The sequence below is a fragment of the Equus caballus genome, chromosome 25 (genome assembly GCF_041296265.1).
Source record: "Equus caballus isolate H_3958 breed thoroughbred chromosome 25, TB-T2T, whole genome shotgun sequence".
NCBI lineage: Eukaryota > Metazoa > Chordata > Mammalia > Perissodactyla > Equidae > Equus > Equus caballus.
Genome location: NC_091708.1, coordinates 40,433,620 through 40,451,492, shown reverse-complemented (window position 1 = coordinate 40,451,492; position 17,873 = coordinate 40,433,620). Strand labels below are relative to the sequence as shown.

At 60.0% G+C, this 17,873-nt stretch overlaps 2 protein-coding genes across 5 annotated transcripts in view; one reads left to right on the top strand and one right to left on the bottom strand.

Moving 5' to 3' along the window:
• Positions 1-1,527, bottom strand: part of PTPA (protein phosphatase 2 phosphatase activator) — a 31,144-nt gene extending 29,617 nt beyond the window's left edge. The window contains exon 1 of the mRNA XM_014736077.3: positions 1,203-1,527. Coding sequence (XP_014591563.2) covers positions 1,203-1,233 — 31 coding nt within the window. The 5' untranslated portion in view covers positions 1,234-1,527. The remainder of the gene's footprint in view (positions 1-1,202) is intronic.
• Positions 1,528-15,464, top strand: CRAT (carnitine O-acetyltransferase). Of its 4 annotated transcripts, none has more exons than XR_011432616.1 (15): positions 1,533-2,136; positions 4,340-4,477; positions 5,171-5,434; positions 7,579-7,697; positions 8,925-8,978; positions 9,520-9,685; positions 10,069-10,243; positions 10,735-10,913; positions 11,446-11,546; positions 11,943-12,062; positions 12,211-12,333; positions 12,432-12,581; positions 12,933-12,995; positions 13,726-13,863; positions 14,495-15,464. XR_011432616.1 is itself a non-coding variant. In XM_023629103.2 (15 exons), exons 2-15 carry the CDS (start codon positions 4,451-4,453, stop codon positions 14,708-14,710), a joined length of 1,881 nt encoding a protein of 626 aa, XP_023484871.1. In that variant the 5' UTR covers positions 1,533-2,136; positions 4,340-4,450; the 3' UTR covers positions 14,711-15,464. The 4 variants fall into 4 exon arrangements, 2 of the variants coding, with proteins under 2 accessions (XP_023484870.1, XP_023484871.1); XM_023629103.2 differs by having other exon boundaries at positions 12,432-12,567; XM_023629102.2 differs by lacking the exon at positions 4,340-4,477 and having other exon boundaries at positions 1,528-2,136; positions 12,432-12,567.
• Positions 15,465-17,873: the final 2,409 nt, after the last annotated feature.

Below are 17,873 nucleotides of genomic sequence, written 5' to 3'. Positions count from 1 at the left end.
TGATAATTCACCTTGCCTTGTATCTCCTGAAGTCATTACCAGGATTTCTAAGGGGACACACACAAAAGTTTCTGAACCACATAAAATAAACGTGTGGTTCCGAACGCAGTAACAGACCATAACAGACCTAACAGACTGGGCCGGCCCCCTCTGACAAAATTTTAAAACTGATCTGTGATCAGTCCTTTTTAGCTCAAGGTAGGGGGTGGGCAAACAGCTTGTCCCTTCTCCAGGTTAAGGATCTCTATGAGACCCCTTCCCTAGCACCTCCACCAGTCATTTGAAATGAATTAAAAAGAGGCCACAGGGGCAGGCCCGGTGGCCCAGTGGTTAAGTTCCCGCGCTGCGCTTCAGCGGCCCAGGGTTTCACTGGTTCGGATCCTGGGTGTGGAAATGGCACCGCTCATCAGGCCATGCTGAGGCGGCGTCCCACATGCCACAACCAGAAGGACCCACGACTAAAAATATACAACTATGTACTGCAGGTGCTTTGGGGAGAAAAAGGAAAAATCAAATCTTTTAAAAAAAGGAAAAAGAAAAGAAAAAGGAGATTGGCAACAGCTGTTAGCTCAGGTGCCAATCTTTAAAAAAAGAGGCCACAATGTAAATGAAAGTTACAGATGGTGATGCCAGAGGCTCTCGTATCTCCTTGCACAACCAGCCTTTTTAAACTACTGGTTTAGACGAGCAGGGGCAGTTTCTCTCCATAAATTCTCAGCCCCGCAAACTCCAGAGCCCGGCCTCCAAGAGGGAGAGAGGGGAGGCGGATGAGGGGTGGCAGGACGTGCGGGAGGCTGGAAAGGGGGTCGAGGAGGCCCAGGCCCACGGAGCATCACCCGGTACCCCGGGGGTAAACGGTCTCATAAAGGCGGCGGCCCCATCCCGGCAGCCTCCCCACCAGGTCAAGAGCTGACTTAGGCCCGAGCAGCCCAGAGGTGGACAAGGCCCCCCTTCTGGCCTCGGCGCTGCCCACCGGGCCCCGGGCAGCCCGGGCTCCCAAGTCCACCCACCACCCCTTCGCGGCCCCGGGTCTTGCTCCCCCGTGAGGGCCCCTCAAGCCCTGTCCCGCCTCGGGGCCCGCGGCTCTCGCCCCTCCAGCTCCCGCGTCTCCCGACCCTCCCCTGCCGAGCCCCCACACCACACCCCTTCCCCGCCCCACGCCTGGCACCGCCCCCGCGCCCCCGGCCCGCAGCCCGCCCTACCTGGCGGCGCCTGCCGCTCGCCCTCTGCCATCTTCCTCCCGCCGGAGCCGCCCGGATGCCTGCAGTCCCCGCTCACCTTTCGCCCTGGAACCCACCCTTCCTTTCTCCGGCCCCACGACGCGCTCACAGCTTTGTGAAGCGCGATGAGCACTGGCCGGCTATAACCGAAAACCGAAAATTACAGTCACCCCGCGGAGACGCCCGCCATGTTGGTGCGGGGCACTCAGGGAGCATGCCCGGCAACGGCCGGCGCGCGCGGCCTCGCTCACGGGGCGGCGGCGGCCATGTTGGTGCGGGGCGCCCCGGCGCATGCGCGCTGACGGCCGGCTCGGGGGGGGGGGGTGGGGGGGGCCAACGAGTGCGGCGGCCATGCTTTTGCGGGGCCGTCCGCGCCTGCCATCTTTGTGCGTGGCTCTGACCCTATCTCGAGGAAGAGCAGAGGACATTGCCCTGTCAATCTGGTTGTGCTTTCCTATCACTGTGAGAGTAGCGGAATGAGAGGGGCGCACACCACTGCCTCCAACGGCTTGGACGGCGCTGGGAGGTGGGAGAGAGCGAGCTGGACATCACTCCGCCCGCCCCTCGCCCCGGGCCCCACCGCCTCGCGCGTCCCCCAACTGTTCTCTGCGCCGGGCCCCGCCCCCGGCCCCGCCCGCGCCCGCGGTCAGCCGCGGGGTTCGCTGCCAGCTGGAGGCCCCGCCCCGAGCGTCCTCTGCCCCGGGACTGCCAGTCCGCCGCCCTCCGGGCCCCGAGGGTGGGCGCGGGGCCGCCTCTCCTGGGCGGCGGCGGTGACTGGGCGATCTTGGCCCGGAAGCTCTAGCGGGGACCCACCGACGGCGGCGGCGGCGCGGACTTTGTCCCGTGCGGGGGGCGGAGCGGACCGTGTGTCCGCGGGCGGGCCGCAGGGATGTTGGCCTTCGCAGCCAGGACCGTGGTGAGTGCTGCCGGGAGCCCGGCCTGGCGGGCCCTGGACGGGGCGGGCGGGTCGCGGGCCGGGCCAGCCGTGCACCTGCGCCCGAGTGGGGGAAACGGGCCGTCGAGGCGACGCGGCCGGGCAGCTGCCGCGCAGCCCAGCCTGCAGCCGCTGGGGTGGAGTCGACAGGTGGGCTTCCCCCATTTGGCCGGGCAAGAGGCTGAGGCTCAAGGTCAGAGGCCGGATCGAACCCACGGCCGATGGCGCTAAATTCCAACGACCCGGAAAAGACAGTGGGCACCTTGGTCTCAGGCAGCATCTCACCTTTAGACCCCGAGCCAAGGAGCAGAGAGACGGGGAGTGCCTCTCTCACGGTTGTTCTCTGACACACACCCTTCGCACGCTCAGCCTGGGCCGTTTCTGCCAAGGCTAGAGCCACTTCTCCAACCCCATCCAGCTGGTCAGCCTCCTTTGGCTTGTCAGATGGCTCCTGGGGAACTGTGTGTGGCCAGAGAAACTCACGTGGAGGCATCGGGCTGGGCTGCTCAGACATCTTCAGCACTGGCGGGAGGCAGCAGGTGGCAGCTCCATGCCCTCCCTCTCTACCAGTCTCTCCCCGAACCTGGCCACATCCAGCCTCCAGTCCTCCTCCGAGGGCACCCTGGAGCAAGCAGTGCTGCTCTCCTGATTTGGATTCCTGCTCTCTCTACTCCAAGCATATCTCCGCTTGTATCTCCCTCTGGGCCAAGAAGAATATTCCGGTCCCAGAGGGCTGAGAGTACCCATCTGGGGCCAGTAGTGGAGAGCCTGTTGCAGGTCTTCCAGGACCCTAAGGCTCCACCTCGCCCTTGCCACTGCCACCTGGGTTGTGTCCCCCATCCCACAGACAGCCTCTAGGCCATCGTCCAGGACCTGCCGGGTGGCCTGATCACTTGTTCTGTTGTTAATACTGTCAAGCCAGGTTCACCTCCTGTGTACAGCAGAATGGGACGCTGGCCCATCTTTCTGCACCATCCTCTCACCTTCTGGGCTTTATGAGGCAATGCTCCATTGCTATTGACAGGGTTTTCATGGCCAATTTTTCAGAAGTGGGTAGCCAGGTCCTTCTTCCTAGTTTGTCTTACTCTGGAAGCTCTGCTGAAACCTATCCACCGTGGGTGACCCTGCTGGTATTTGAAATACCGGTGGCAGAGCCTTCACCATCACAGCAACATGCAGCCACCACAGTGTCACAACCGACAGATGGAGGGTGGAGTTCCCTGACCAGGAAACGATCCCCAGCTTGAGAGCACCAAATCTTAACCACCTAACCAGGGCTGGCCTGATCACTTTACTGCCAGGGAAACTGAGGCAAGGAGAGACTTAGCCAGAATCCCCTGGATCTGGTGACTCAAATCTAGCCCAATCCCAAAGCCAGCATCCTTTGGTTTATTTTGTTATTTTCTTCTTCTTCTTCTCCCCAAAGCCCCCCAGTACATAGTTGTGTATTTATAGTTGTGGGTCCTTCTAGTTGTGGCATGTGGAAGGCCGCCTCAGCATGGCCTGATGGTCAGTGCCATGTCCACACCCAGGATCTGAACCGGTGAAAACCCTGGGCCGCGGAAGTGGAGCGCGCGAACTTAACCACTCGGCCACGGGGCAGCCCCTCTTTGGTTTATTTTTAATCCCTCAAGTCCTCTACTCTTGGTGCCCAGCTGAATAAGCCAAAGTTCGAGAGAACCAGGCTTTGGTGGAAGGGTAGCCTGGAAGGACCCCCAGGAGGCCTGGAGGGAAACGGGGCGTGGGCAGGGCTCTTTGCAGCCACTGTGCGCTTACGCCCTTCCCCGTGTCTGCTCCCCTGCACCAACCCCAATTTTCAGGACTGATTTCAGGGTTGTGGTTTAACCTCAGCAGCCAGGCAGTTTCTGCTTTCCAGCCAAGTTTTCCCTCATCAAACAGACCTTGTAGATTTCAACAGGTGAACTTTTTAATACCTCTTGGCTTGTCTCCCTGGCACTGGGCCCATCTAGAGAAGAAAGGAGAAAGTTTTCCAGGTTTTCTCCTACTCCAGTGCCTATAGCCAGCCCTCTCACCTGTTCCTGATTCCTCTGCTTCTAGAAGCTGGGGCGGGTGGAGCAGCTGCTCCTGCTGCTGCCACAACCCTGGATGCCACCACAGCCACCAGAGTCAGTCTCCACTGCCGTCTCTGCCTCCCCCCTGAATCTTGACTCTTTTCTCTTTCCAGCCGGGGCAAGTGGCTGTCTCTTGCTAGGTTCTGCTCGCCCACTTGGTAGCACAGTTAGTCTTAGTGATCCAGCCAAGGCAGACAGACAGGGCTCAGAACCTCAGTCCTGCCATGGAGGACGGGCAGCAGAAAGAGAAGGTATGGAACGGAGCCTCTGCTACTTGCCTCTCCACTGCTGCCAGCAGCCTCAGACCCTCCCGCCTCTCTTTCTGCCCGCCTCCAGAGTCTCCTGGATTCTCTCACTCTGCCACTTCTCACCCTCCTTGCCAGGCTGCTCAGCTCTCTCTTGCTGCAGCGCTGTCCCCGTGGCACCCCTACCCCTACCCCACAGACAGGAGAAAGGCCAAGGCCTCCACCCTCGCCGAAGGGTGCTGTCATCATCTGGCTCCCTCTGATTTTCTCTTCTTCCTTCTTATTTTATAACCTGGCAAGGGTGGGAGAAAAGGAAGTGGGGACCTCTGGGAGGGAGCAGTCACCTCACTGCTGGCTGGCTCGTCATCCCAGGATGAGAAAGGCGGGGCTCTGTGCATCCAGACAGGTGAGAGATCCCTCACCTGTGCCATCCACAACAGGTGCCATTCGTCCTGCCTTGGTTCCACTGAGCCCTGCCAAGATCAGTGGCCACACTCCCCCGCCCCCTCCCCACCTGCATCTCCAAGCCGCTGAGAGGCGGGGACAACTACCGCTTCTGGGCTGGGAAGCCAGGGCGGGCACCACCCAAGAGACTGGCCCTGCCCCCAGGGATGGACACATAAGTGCCAGGACTGCAGCTTTGGGATTGCCAGGGCCTCCCAGAGCCGAGAGAGAATGATCAAGATGTTCCATCTGCAGGTGAAGCCCCTGGGCTTCCTCAAGCCCTCCTCCTTGACGCGGGTTTCCGGCCGCTTCAAGGCGCACCAGGACTCCCTGCCCCGGCTGCCCGTGCCCCCGCTGCGGCAGTCCCTGGACCATTACCTCAAGGCGCTGCAGCCCATCGTGAGCGAGGAGGAGTGGGCCCAAACCAAGCAGCTGGTGGAAGAGTTTCAGACCTCAGGGGGCGTGGGGGAGCGCCTGCAGAAAGGGCTGGAGCGCAGGGCCAGGAAGACGGAGAACTGGGTGAGTGAGAACAAGGGAACACCGTGGACAAAGGTCCAACAGCCCGGCCTGCTTGGGGACAGAGGCTGGAGTGGAGAGCAAGGGCAGGGGTGCCCGGAGAAGTCACTTGGGCTTGAGCTCAGAGGGGGCCACAGGCTGGCTTCAAGCAGGGCATTTGTGGTGTTTGTGACAGATCGCCCTGGTTCTGTGTCTCAATCTGTCCGCCAGTGCGTTCAGCTTGTGGAAATGTGTCTACACTGATGCTCCATGCACTTTTCTGTATGCGTCTTATGCCTCAACATAGAGTGAAAAAGACCACCCTGGATGCCGGGAGGGAAGCGAAAGTGGGGTGGGAGGCAGGTGGGGAGGCTGGTGCCATCGCCCGAGGGAGAGGCTGGCGCCATCGCCCGAGGGAGAGGCTGGCGCAGACAGGGTAGAAAGGCTTTCGGGCCAGGACGTGTGTTAGAAGCAGCACCAGTGGCCCTTGCTGCTGGGGGCCGGGGGCGGGGGGAGCAGTTCTGGCCTGACGTAACTGCACTGGGGGAGGGAGAGATGGGGATGGCCGGGGAAGACAGGTGCGGGAGGGAACCGAGCCAGTTCTGGAACAATAAAGTGGGAGGCGCTATGAGGGGAGTGGGGGCTGCACAGAGGAGGGTGGGCCGTGCGTTCTGAGCCTCAGCAGGTCCGGGCCTCAGTCTCTGGAATCAGGCAGCTGGCCCCAGAAGGTGCTTAGAGAGTCTGGGGTCCGGCAGTTTTCCAACTTTGTTTAGCCCAGAACTCCTCTTCAAACAGAAGCTTCTGGCTAAAGGGGTGAGGTCCCACCTTCCACACTCACAGGGCCCCTTAAAGGGCTCTGCCACTGCCCAGCAGATTCTCTCTGGGAGAATGCCCACATCTGCAGGGTTCCCCCCATTTCCTGAACTGTGGCCAGAAGCTCTGAGATCCCTGGTGGAGGAGGGCCCCTGGCTAAAGGGCAGCCCAGCTGTCCCCAAGGGGAAGAAGCTCCTAGCTGCCCCTCTCTGATCTATAGATGAGGAAACAGAGGCCCAGAGAGGTAGATTGAAAGCCCAGAGCCACACAGCAGCTCTCAGGGAGGTCCCAAGCTATAGAGGAGATCTGGCTGATCAGGGACCATGTTCTCTGGCCACAAGTCAGCAGACAGCAGTTGCCCAGTGATCTGCTGTGCAACCTGGGCATGTTGCCCTCCCTTGCCTCTTGCCAAAGGCTCAAGACTAGTGGCCTGGTGCCACAGGCCATCAGGTCCCCAAGGGGAATCTGTGGTGAAGAGGCACGTCCCACTGCTGTTTGAGATGGGATGAGGAAACACAGTGGGAGCCCGGTCTCCAGGGATTGAGGGACCTGCCAGAGAGGGCTGTACTGGCCCTGTGCTCTGGGGCACAGCGAGGGGATGTTGCAGTCAGCACATAAGGCCCAAGGGTGAGTTACACAGCCCCAAGACGGGAGCCTGTCACAGCATGTCCATGGCTGGTCCCCAGAGAGACACTGCTCACCTGGTGGAAACAGCCTCACCTCTGGCAAAGGCCAGATCGCTGGGTGGAGATGCAGAGTGGGTCACCCACATCTTGTCACTAGTGCGATGATTTATGCTCACAGTGAGCTTCCTCCAGATCTCCCTGACCTTGAGGTCCAGGCGGGTGTCCACTCCCCACTCTGCCGCCCACGACACTGAGGCCACAGAGGACCAGGGTCCCAAGGGCCGCACTGAGCCCTGGGCTCCTGTCTCCATGGAGACGCCTTCTGCAGACTTCCTTTTTATGTATCTTTTTTCCTTTCTGTCTATCAGACATACATTTTTATTTCTAAAAGTAGTAAAATCATTGACTAAAGATTTGTAAGATAAAGCAAAAGGATTCACATTGCTGCCTCTTTCCTCCTGCCCGCTCGCCCTCCCCACCCGGTTCCCTGACAGCCCTTTTCCCTCACTGCTTCTCTTGCTAATGCTGGTTGGCTCAGGCTGAGGGGAAGATGATGGAATGCTGCTGGTGGGTTTAGGCGGGTGGGGGTTCTAGATCTGAGCATTCACTTTGAGAATCTGTGCTCCATAGAGAGGCCAGAGGGGGCCCAGCCTGGTCCCCTGGGCCTGGTGGCTATGGGGCACCAGGTCCCTGCCCACCCCTCCTCACAGGCTCTGGTTCTTTGCCCAGCTGTCCGAGTGGTGGCTTAAGACAGCCTACCTCCAGTACCGCCAGCCCCTGGTCATCTACTCCAGCCCTGGTGTAATGCTGCCCAAGCAGGACTTTGTGGATCTGCAGGGACAGCTCCGGTGAGTGGCCGAGGCTGGGGCAGGGCCAGGGGGCAGCAGGAGCAGGGCTCCAGGCATTTTCAGGGCCCTGAGGGCCACTTCCCCCAGGAGACTGGAGGGGCCCCAGCCCTGTTCATTGTCTTTCATCCCCACAAACAGCCTTATGAAGTAGGGAACATCATCCCTATTTTACAGATGGGGAAACTGAGGTTCAGAGCAGTGAAGGGACCTGCCCAAAATCACCTCTCAGAATTAGCCAATCCGGGACAGGCAGCAAGGTTTTCCCGGCTCCAAAGCTTCATAACTGTTAACCACCAAACTGGGGACCAGGTCCCTCCCCTCCCCCTGTGCCTGAAGCTACCCCTCTCCCCAATTCTGGCTCTTCACCCCTCCTTCCCTCTCTTCTCAGCTGGCTCCAGGGTGACCTTTGTACACAGTCCCTTTTTCCACATTCGGCCATGTCACTTGCCCTGGCCTCTGTTCCAGTCCTACCTAGGATAAAAATACCAGTGACAGGGATCTCCTGCCCAAGGGCTAGCCACTCACAGCCACCACCTGCTTCTCTTAAAGGGACCAGGGCTCCCCGGGAAGGGCCAGGGGTTCAGGGCCAGGAACTCTAGCCCATGTTCCCCATGTTGGGGGTCAGGGGCAGCCCCAGGCATTAGGCATGGTTGGTGTGGCCCAGACAGTCCAGGGAGGAAGGCCAGCTTGAGGGAGGTGGCCTGGGGGACACAGAGGCCCAGAAACAGGAAGGGACATAGCTAAGGGGACACCACAAGCCACTGCCCTCCCAGTCCCACTCCCCCTGCCCCGAGGTCCCAGGTCCCTCCATAACTGATGCTTCAGAGCTGGGTGACCTCCTTCCAGACTCTAGGCTATATGGACCAGAGCCTCAGGCCCTTTGGGGTGGAATCAGCCAGTACTGACCCGTAATCCAGCCATAATCATGCTGCCATTTATTAGCACCTAAATCCTGTTAGGTGCTTGGCCACCAGCATCTCCCTGAGCCCTCCTGACAGTCCTCCCACTAGAAATTAGAAGAAAGCAGGTTCAGAAGGGTGAGCTGGGACTTGAACACAGGTCCTGCGCCTGGACTCGGCCCAGCACCCTGCAGCAGCGCCTGAGGAGTGGAGCGGTTCGTCTCCTCTCCTGCCTCGGCCTCTCCCTTCACCCAGCGGGCGTCTGACCCAGGGACCTCCTTTGGTTGGAACGTTCACACAGCTTCTGATCTCTGATTGGTTTCCCCAGGTTTGCTGCCAAATTGATCGAGGGTGTGTTGGATTTCAAGGCCATGGTTGACAAGTGAGCAGCCCTGCCCTGCCCCTGCCCCACCCACCTAATTATTCACCCAGCGACAGCCCAGCCCCAAGCCCTGGCCCAGGACGTCAGCCCGTGTGCTGGGCAGACCCAGAGCCCGGTGCCTTTCTCTTCCTGTTGGCCTGGCCTCTTTTGGGGTTAGGGAGACAGAGCATGGGCATTGGGATGCCTAGGTACTCTGCTCCAGCTGCTGGGACCTCTTCCTGGTGACATCCCGAGAGACCCTGGAATTGGCATCCCAGCCAAAGAGGACCTCGGGAGTTGACTCGCTTCTTCATGTCTTCTGTGTCAAACTGAAGTGCAGAGAAGGGAAGGGAGTATCCGGGGTGACTCACAAGCAGGGCCTGTCCAGGGTGGAATGCAGGCCTCCTGACCCCAGCCCAGCCCTGACAGACCCCCTGCTCATGCTGAGTGGGAGTAGGGACGTGAGGGGCGCGACACTGCTATGTGAGCCCCCGCGGCCTGGCCCAGCAGCTCCCTGTTGGTCCTGCCCTCCTCCCCACTGACCATGCCCCTGCCCCCACAGCGAGACCCTGCCCGTGGAGTACCTGGGGGGAAAGCCGCTGTGCATGAACCAGTACTATCAGATCCTGTCCTCCTGCCGCGTGCCGGGCCCCAAGCAGGACTCGGTCATCAACTTCAGCAAGACCAAGAAGCCGCCCATGCACATCACCGTGGTGCACAACTACCAAGTGGGTGGGCCCCCTGAGGCCTCACCCCCACGCCGCTACCAGGGAGGAGGCGGCCAGGCCAAAAGTCAGCTTCCCCAGTTCGCCTGCCCCTGGACTCCCCAGGATAGGCATGCCCTGGGCATCTCCACTGGGGCCCGGCGAGGCCCTGGCCTGACGGAGGGCAGGAGGGGCTGTGGGCCTACCCCACAGCCTGGGGAGAGCAATGCAGGGACGTCCTCCCCGTCTCACCTTTGGCCTGACCCCATCCCCTCCTCGGGGCCTGGGACGGTGCTGGCTGTGACCTCTGGGCTGCCAAGGCCAGGAGGCGGCTGGGGTGGGAGGTGACTGCTGCCAGTCTGAGACCCCACCAGCCCCCTTCTCTCCACCTGCCTGTACCCTGACAGTTTTTTGAGCTGGATGTGTACCACAGCGATGGGACGCCCCTGACTTCCGATCAGATCTTCACGCAGCTGGAGAAGATCTGGAACTCGTCACTGCAGACCAACAAAGAGCCCGTGGGCATCCTCACCTCCAACCACCGCAACTCCTGGGCCAAGGCTTACAACACCCTCATCAAAGGTGCCCCGGGAGGGCATGGGGAAGGGAGGGAGGCCCACATCCCAGCCTCTGCCCACACTAGGCCCTGGGCGGCCACATTTCTCAATGAGTCCTCTCAACTCAGGTTGGGTGTTGTCGGCTCCATCTCTCAGATGAGGATCCTGGGCTCAGTTGGGTTAATTTAGTTTCCCTCTATTAAGTAGCAAGTTGCAATGAGAGTCCAGTCCTCAGACTGAGGAGCCCACCTTTACCTCCCCATTCCCCCCAAATCCTCTGTTGGTCACGGGCGTCATCCCCAGAGTCAGACTGCCGCACTGACCCTGGGCTTCTGTTTCCTCGCTTCTAAAGTGGGTCAGGTGTTGGGCCCTGCCTCACGGGGTGCTGCAGGGCCCTAGTGAGTATCCAGCTCTGAAGCCAGCTCTTAGCACTCGGTGAATGTTCTGGAGGCCTCCGAGGCCTCCCCAGGCCTGACACTCTCCCCGTCTTGCGTCTCCCCCACCATGCCTCCACAGACAAGGTGAACCGAGACTCGGTGCGCTCCATCCAGAAAAGCATCTTCACCGTGTGCCTGGACGCGCCCGTGCCTCGGGTCTCAGAGGACGTGTACCGCAGCCGCGTGGCCGGCCAGATGCTCCACGGTGGGGGCAGCAAGATCAACAGTGGCAACCGCTGGTTCGACAAGACGCTGCAGGTGAGGACCCGGCTGGGCCATGACTCCCACCCCAGACACACACCCAAATTCAGCCCACTGCAGCCTCGGGACTTCCTGCCCCTCCACCTGGGCGTCCCGGCCTCCCAGCTTGTAAAGCTGGTGGGAAGCCAGCAGGTGAACGCGGCTGTAATTACCAGACCATCAGCATGTCATTACTGGGCCTGGCCCAGAAACTGCTGTCACCCCCAACTCACCCCTGCAGCACGTCAGAGAGAGCCTGCGATGTGGGCCAGGCAGAGCAGTGCGATCTCAGCCATGACTTTCCGTCTCTGCATCTGTGAAATGGGGTGGTGGTAGGACTCCCGGAAGGGTAGCTGCAGGGACTCAGTGGGGTATGTCAGCACGGGACGTGCGTGACATGGCCTGGGATGGGCCCCCGCTGAGTGTTAGCCGTTGTTCATAACAGTAATGTCAGCACAACCCCTTAGGTGGCTTTAGAGAGGCTCTTCCCACTGGACCCAGCCAGAGAGCGGTTCCGGGGGCCTGGCTAATGCCCCGTTTCCCTCCACAGTTCATCGTGGCCGAGGACGGCTCCTGTGGGCTCGTTTATGAGCACGCAGCAGCAGAGGGGCCCCCCATCATTGCCCTTGTGGACCACGTCATTGAATTCACGTGAGTGTAGTTCTGCCACTCTCCACCCAGGTCCCCAGCTCCAGTGACAGGTGACACATAGGCAACAGACTGGCTCCTCCCTTACGCCTGGGAATCTGTTTCTTCCAAGGGAGCCAGAAGAAGGCCTGGGTTTTAGAGTCAGTCAGACCTGGGTTGGAATTCTGGCTTTGCCACTTCCCAGCTCCGTGACCTTGGACAAGTCTCTTCCCCTCTCCTGGCCTCCTCCGTTTGGCCACTTGAAAGCTGGAGTGAAACAGTTTTCAGAAAAGCAAACCCAGGAGTCTCCTGGGGCTGGCCCCCTCCAGCTTCAGGGACGCATCCTCCCCACCCCAATCGCAGGGGTGGGCTAGGCTCCCCAAGCACCAGCACGAGCCTGAGGCCCCGTGTCTCCTGCAGGAAGAAGCCTGAGCTCGTGCGGTCTCCCATGGTGCCCCTGCCCATGCCCAAAAAGCTGCGCTTCAACATCACCCCTGAGATCAAGAGCGACATCGAGAAGGCCAAGCAGAACCTCAGCATGTAGGTGCTGGGCGCTGGGCCGCAGGCCTGACAGCCTCCCGTCGGGGCTATCGTTATACCTGGCTCATTCTGAGACCGCTCTTGGGCCCTCCCTGGGGTTGGCAGGGCCACCAGGTGCCTGCTCCTCACCTGCCCTCTCCCGCCCCAGCATGATCCAGGACTTGGACCTCACTGTCATGATGTTCCATCACTTTGGGAAGGACTTCCCCAAGTCGGAGAAGCTGAGCCCGGATGCCTTCATCCAGATGGCACTGCAGCTGGCCTACTACAGGTGCACCCTGCCCTGCCTGCCCGTGAGGGAGGGCTGAGACCTGGGGCAGAGGTGGGGGCGACCTGCCAGGGGTGTGCTTAGCGCCGTCTCCCACCCAGGATCTATGGGCAGGCCTGTGCCACGTACGAAAGCGCCTCCCTGCGCATGTTTCACCTGGGCCGTACCGACACCATCCGCTCAGCCTCCACAGACTCGCTGACCTTCGTCAAAGCCATGGATGATTCCAATGTGGCGGTGAGAGGTCTGGGGTGAGGATGGGGGCGCTGGGCCTGAGCTCTCTCCCTTCCTGTTCATTCTGTCGACACGTGCATTGAGTACCTACTATGGTGAGCAGTGGGAATCTAACAGAAAAAGGAGCCATGAGTTTAGTCCTGAGCTTTCTGGCAGCCAAAGAGAAAAAGGAATTATTCGTTCATTTGCTCATCGGCAATGAGCATTTGCCCTATTCAGGCCTTGGCTGGGGACTGACTAGAGAGATGGCAGTTCCGGTTCCTGCTCTCAAGGAGCTCAGCATCTAGGTCCAGGTGGGGAGTGGGCTGCCAAGGTGGGCAGCAGGGACAGGGCAGGGACAGCAACTCCCTCCTACCCTCACCCCCCAGGGGCAGCAGAAGGTGGAGCTGCTACGGAAGGCAGTGCAGGCCCACCGAGCCTACACTGATCGGGTGAGTAAGCCCCTCTTGTCCCTACTTGCTTGACCTGTGACATTTCCCACCTGTCTGTCCATTCCTGCAGCAAATGGCTGCTCACCCTCTCAGCATCAGCCATCCCTCCCCTGAGCTTTGGTGCACCCGGAGCGAGGCTGAATATCCCCATTTTTAAGTTGGAGAAACAGAGGCTGAGCCCAGTGGCTGCCCTGTCCTGGCGTGGCCTCTGGCTCTTGTGTCATGCTCTCTCCCCAGTACCCCTGGAGCCAGGAGGCTGAGGGTGTGCACGGTCTGGCAGACAGTGGGGTTCCTGCCCTTTGACGGCTTGTGCTGCAGTCAAGGGGATGCAGGGCTGGGCTCCCATCTGCTCTGGCTCCGAGCACCTGTGTTTGCCAGGCTCTGCCCATCTTACATGCAGACATCCCATGAGGGGAGTTCAGTGACAGTCCCCATCGTACAGATGAAAACACTGAGGCTCCAAGATATAAGTGACCTGCCAAGATCCCACAGCCGGGATGGGGCCAGGCCACCCAGCTCCAGGCCTATGCTCTTAAATCTTGCAGTGTCCTGCCTCCCTGGGCCTCAGTTTCCCCATCTGTGAAGTGAGGGCTCTCCTGCCTGGCTGCTCTGGTCTCATGAGTCCAAGGGGCCAGTGGATGAAAGAGGTGTTGCTGCCACGGGTTCTGAGGAGGGCAGCAGCACCCTGTGGGCCCGCGGCCCCTGCTCCTGACAGCTCCCCCTCCTGCAGGCCATCCGCGGGGAGGCCTTTGACCGGCACCTGCTGGGCCTGAAGCTACAGGCCATTGAGGACCTGGTGAGCATGCCAGACATCTTCATGGACACCTCCTACGCCATTGCCATGCACTTCAACCTCTCCACCAGCCAGGTGGGCCATTGCCCCAGAGCCATCTAGGGGTCCCTGCCCTCTGGGCCTCTGCCACTGCCCTGGGGGGATGGAGAAGAACCCACTGGAGCTAGAGCTGGACACAGGCTGCACTGAATGGAGCTCCAGTCTAGAACGTGGTCAGACCTTAGTGATGTGGCCCACCCAGGCCACGACAGGCCCACTGAGAAGAAGCTGAGTTCTGGCAGAAGAGCTAGGGTCAGGGGCTTCACTGGGACCCCCCTCCCCCCCAACAGGAGAATCAGCTTCATTCATTCACTGGTCAGACATGAAGGAATGTGTGATCCGTGCCAGCCTGTACTGGGCACGGGACACATCAGGGACAGACCACTGGCCCTGCCCCAGGGGCTAGTGACCCCCCCCCCCCCAGGAAGTGCTGGGGGGTCCAGGGAGTCCCAGGGAGGGAGCAGTTGAAGCCCCCTGCAGGAAGGTCAAGGAAGGCTCCGCAGAGGGATGACACCAGAACTGCCCCTAAAGGATGAGCGCGAGTAACCAGGTTGCTGGAGAAGAGAACGGGGCACCTGAGGCAGAGCACAGTTGGAGCAGAGCTACCGTGGGGCTGGGGGTAGCCGGCGGGGTAAAGATGAGAGCCTTGGTCCTGTGCTGTCCCCAGGTCCCTGCCAAGACAGACTGTGTCATGTTCTTTGGGCCCGTGGTCCCAGACGGCTATGGTGTCTGCTATAACCCCATGGAGGCCCACATCAACTTCTCCGTGTCGGCCTACAACAGCTGTGCTGAGACCAACGCTGTCCGCCTGGCGCACTACCTGGAGAACGCACTCCTGGACATGCGTGCTCTGCTGCAGAGCCACCCCCGGGCCAAGCTCTGAGCCTCCCCTGCTCAGGCCTGCCAATGCCACAGCCAAGCCACCTTGGGGTGGGCCACCCACCAGGGCTCCCCTCCTTTGCTCCTTCTCCCCCGGGCCCTGCAGGTCTGACTGGACCAGGGACAGCACCCCCAGCAGGGCCTGCAGGTCTGACTGAACCAGGGACAGCACCCCCAGCAGGGCCTGCAGGTCTGACTGGACCAGGGACAGCACCCCCAGCAGGGCCTGCAGGCCGGAGCCACGTGCCTGTGGCGGCTCCTCCCCAGTGCCTGCAGGGCCAAGTCTGGGCTGAGTTCAGAGGCTGAGCAGGACATAGGCCAGGCGCCCAGCGAGGCCACCGAGGCCTCCCCCGGGGAAGGAACCCGCTGAGCGTCCCTCAGGCTGGGAGACTGGGAGGACCTTTTTTCTCCAGCTCAGCTCTGGCCAGTCCCTACCATCTGCACACCTGGGGTCTATACGCCAATCCCCAAGCTCCCGAGGACCTAGAGGCAGGATTACCTGGAGCTGGGGGCTCCAGGCCCCACCAAGGCTAAGATGCCGGGATGTGAGGTATACTGGTGAAGGGCTCGCCCAAGGCCTCGCCTCAGCCCGACCCTGCATCGCGCTGCCATCTCCATTGTGGCTGCCATGCTCTTTTGAATAATGTGGCTCAAGAGCTCCCGCTCGCTTGCTTTCACTCAGCTCGGTTCCTGACCCACCTTCCTGGTTGTATCATAGAAATGTGAGGTGATTAATAAAGGGGAAAGTTTTTGGTGAAGAGGTGTTTCAGCCAAGGAGGGGGGCAGGGTGGGGACGGACGCCTTCTACCGGCTTTCTCTGCGTCTGGGAGCTGGTGTCCAAGCAGCCAGTGGTCCAAGGGCTCCCAGAGGAGCCAAGAGGAAGGGACTTCAGGCCTGGGTCAGGGAGCCAAGGGTCAGCTCCGACCTCAGGGCTCTGGGCCAGAATGGCCCCAGACCCAGGGCTGTGTTCACAGACAGCTCCCTCCTACCCATGACTTGGGCCTCTCCAGTCCCATGGGCTGTGGGTGGGGACAGCTCTCCCAGGGGGCTGTGGGGCCCTGTAGCCTCGGGTCTGGAGGGCTGAAGTGTGTGATGGATACCCAGGGCCCAAGGCCTCATCCTGCCACCCCCAGCTGAGCCCAGCAGGAGTGGTGGCTGAGCAGGCACACACCCCCAGCGCTAGCCACTGCCTGGGGCCACCTGATCAGAACCCTCTACCTGCCCCCAGCCCCATGCACCTGGCAGAGGCAGGGTGTCCCCCCAAAGTCAGCTGGGCTGTTTGTAGAGAGAAGAGTCTCCCTCTGAGGGACACTCTGGCCCTGAGGAAGGCACATGTGAAACCCAAGAGCAGAGGCCAGGGCGATAGGGCGGGAAGGTCACCGAGCCTGTGAGCCAGGTGCTTCGTGGCCTGGCTGACCTGCAATGGTCACGAGTTTTCTCCATTTTTCAGATGAGGAAACTGAGGCTCCAAGAAGGCATACCACTTACCCAGAGTCCCAGGGAACAAGAAGTGGACCCCAGACCATGGGGGTTGGGGGGCGTTGTCCTAGGCCTGGTGGCTCCTCGGGACCCCAGCAAGGCCAGCAGGGTGGGGTAAAGCCAGGGGAAGGGGGATGTGAGTGCCTGTTCAGGGGTCACGAGCATGGGGACCTGGCAGAGAATTCCCCCACAACAGCAGGCGCGCCTTGCCCCGCTTAGGCTGCCCTTGGCGTCCCCCAGCCTGGGTCTTGTCTGTACAGTGCAGGTACGCTGCTCCCTCTGCAGCGCCTGGGAGTCCCGGGAAGCAGGGCCCACGGCAGGAGCTGGAGTGCTGTGTGAGCAGTGCTGGGGAGGGGAGAGGGACCCAGGCCAGGCCGCCACACGGCCAGACACCAGGACTCCCGGAATTCAGGTTCTAAGAACCCTATGGGTCTGAATATAAGGCAGAGTTTTTTCCCAAAAAAATAATCTTTCAGAAGTGAGAGCATCCTCTTGCATTGGAGTTGTTACACATCTCGTGATACGGAGGCTCGCTCAGTTCTTTAGAGCTGCCCAGTACTGTTGGGGGAAGACACGCTCAAACCTAAACAACCCCAGGCAGTGTCGATGGGACGCTTGGAGGTCCCCTAGTGGAACAGGTAAGGGATAAAAAGGCAAGGAAACAATAAAGAGTTAGTAATTATTCCTTGAGGGTGTGACATGTGACCTGAGACTTTGCAACGGTGGGATGCGGGGCAAGCACGGGCTCTAAGGTCTCAGCACTGGGAGGGAAGCGTTGGGGTCACACACTCCTACACCATTGATTTTTAAAACCCAGCTGCCTGAATGTTGTGCCAATGGCACTTGTGGCTTTGGATAAACTTTCCAGTGACAGCGTCACACATGGAACCCAGAGGTGCTGCTGTATCTCAAACTGTTTAGCCAGTGGACCCACGATAATCGGTCAGCTGACCCAGAGGTGGTCCCTTGGGCAACCAAACCCTGATGCCAATGACACACATGAAGAACTGATTTAATTTTTTTTTGCAAAAGGAGTGAAAAAGAACGGTTCTAAATTAATATATTTTGTGCAATACATCATTTGAAATTTGAGAATGTAATAAAATTAATGAATTAAAGATTACATGGCTTTTACCTAGATCCTCTAGAAGTGTCTCTATGCAGGCTGGCATGAACTTGACTTTGGCTCTTCGCTGGCTCTTCGCGGGCAGGGCCACAGAAAGACTTGGGCTTTATCCCAAGACATAGGAGGCTTTCAGGAAGACGCTGAGGAATGGATGGAAGGGGCCTGACTGGGTGGGGATGACAGAAGCCTGTGGCGAGGCTTGGCTGCCCGCAGGCTGGGACTGGTGGCACCTGGACCCAGAGTGGCCTGAGAGGTGGAGGAAATTGAGTATTTCAAAGATGCTTATGAGCCGGAGTGCAAGGAGACTTGGCGACCAACTGAACTGGAAAGGCTGGATTGGGTTACCCACAGGTGGGTGTGCTGGGCGGTTCTCCAAGAGCCCAAGGTGGAGGGTAGGGGTGCGGGTGTGTGCCAATCGGAGTGAAAGCAGTGAGCTTGGCTGAACATCCCACAGCTCACCTGACAGCACCCCGCTCCGCACCGCCTTGCAGCATTTTGGACTCTTCTGAGCTTTCCTCCAGTCCTCTTCAGCTGTGTCAGCCTCCCTACTGAACTCTGACTT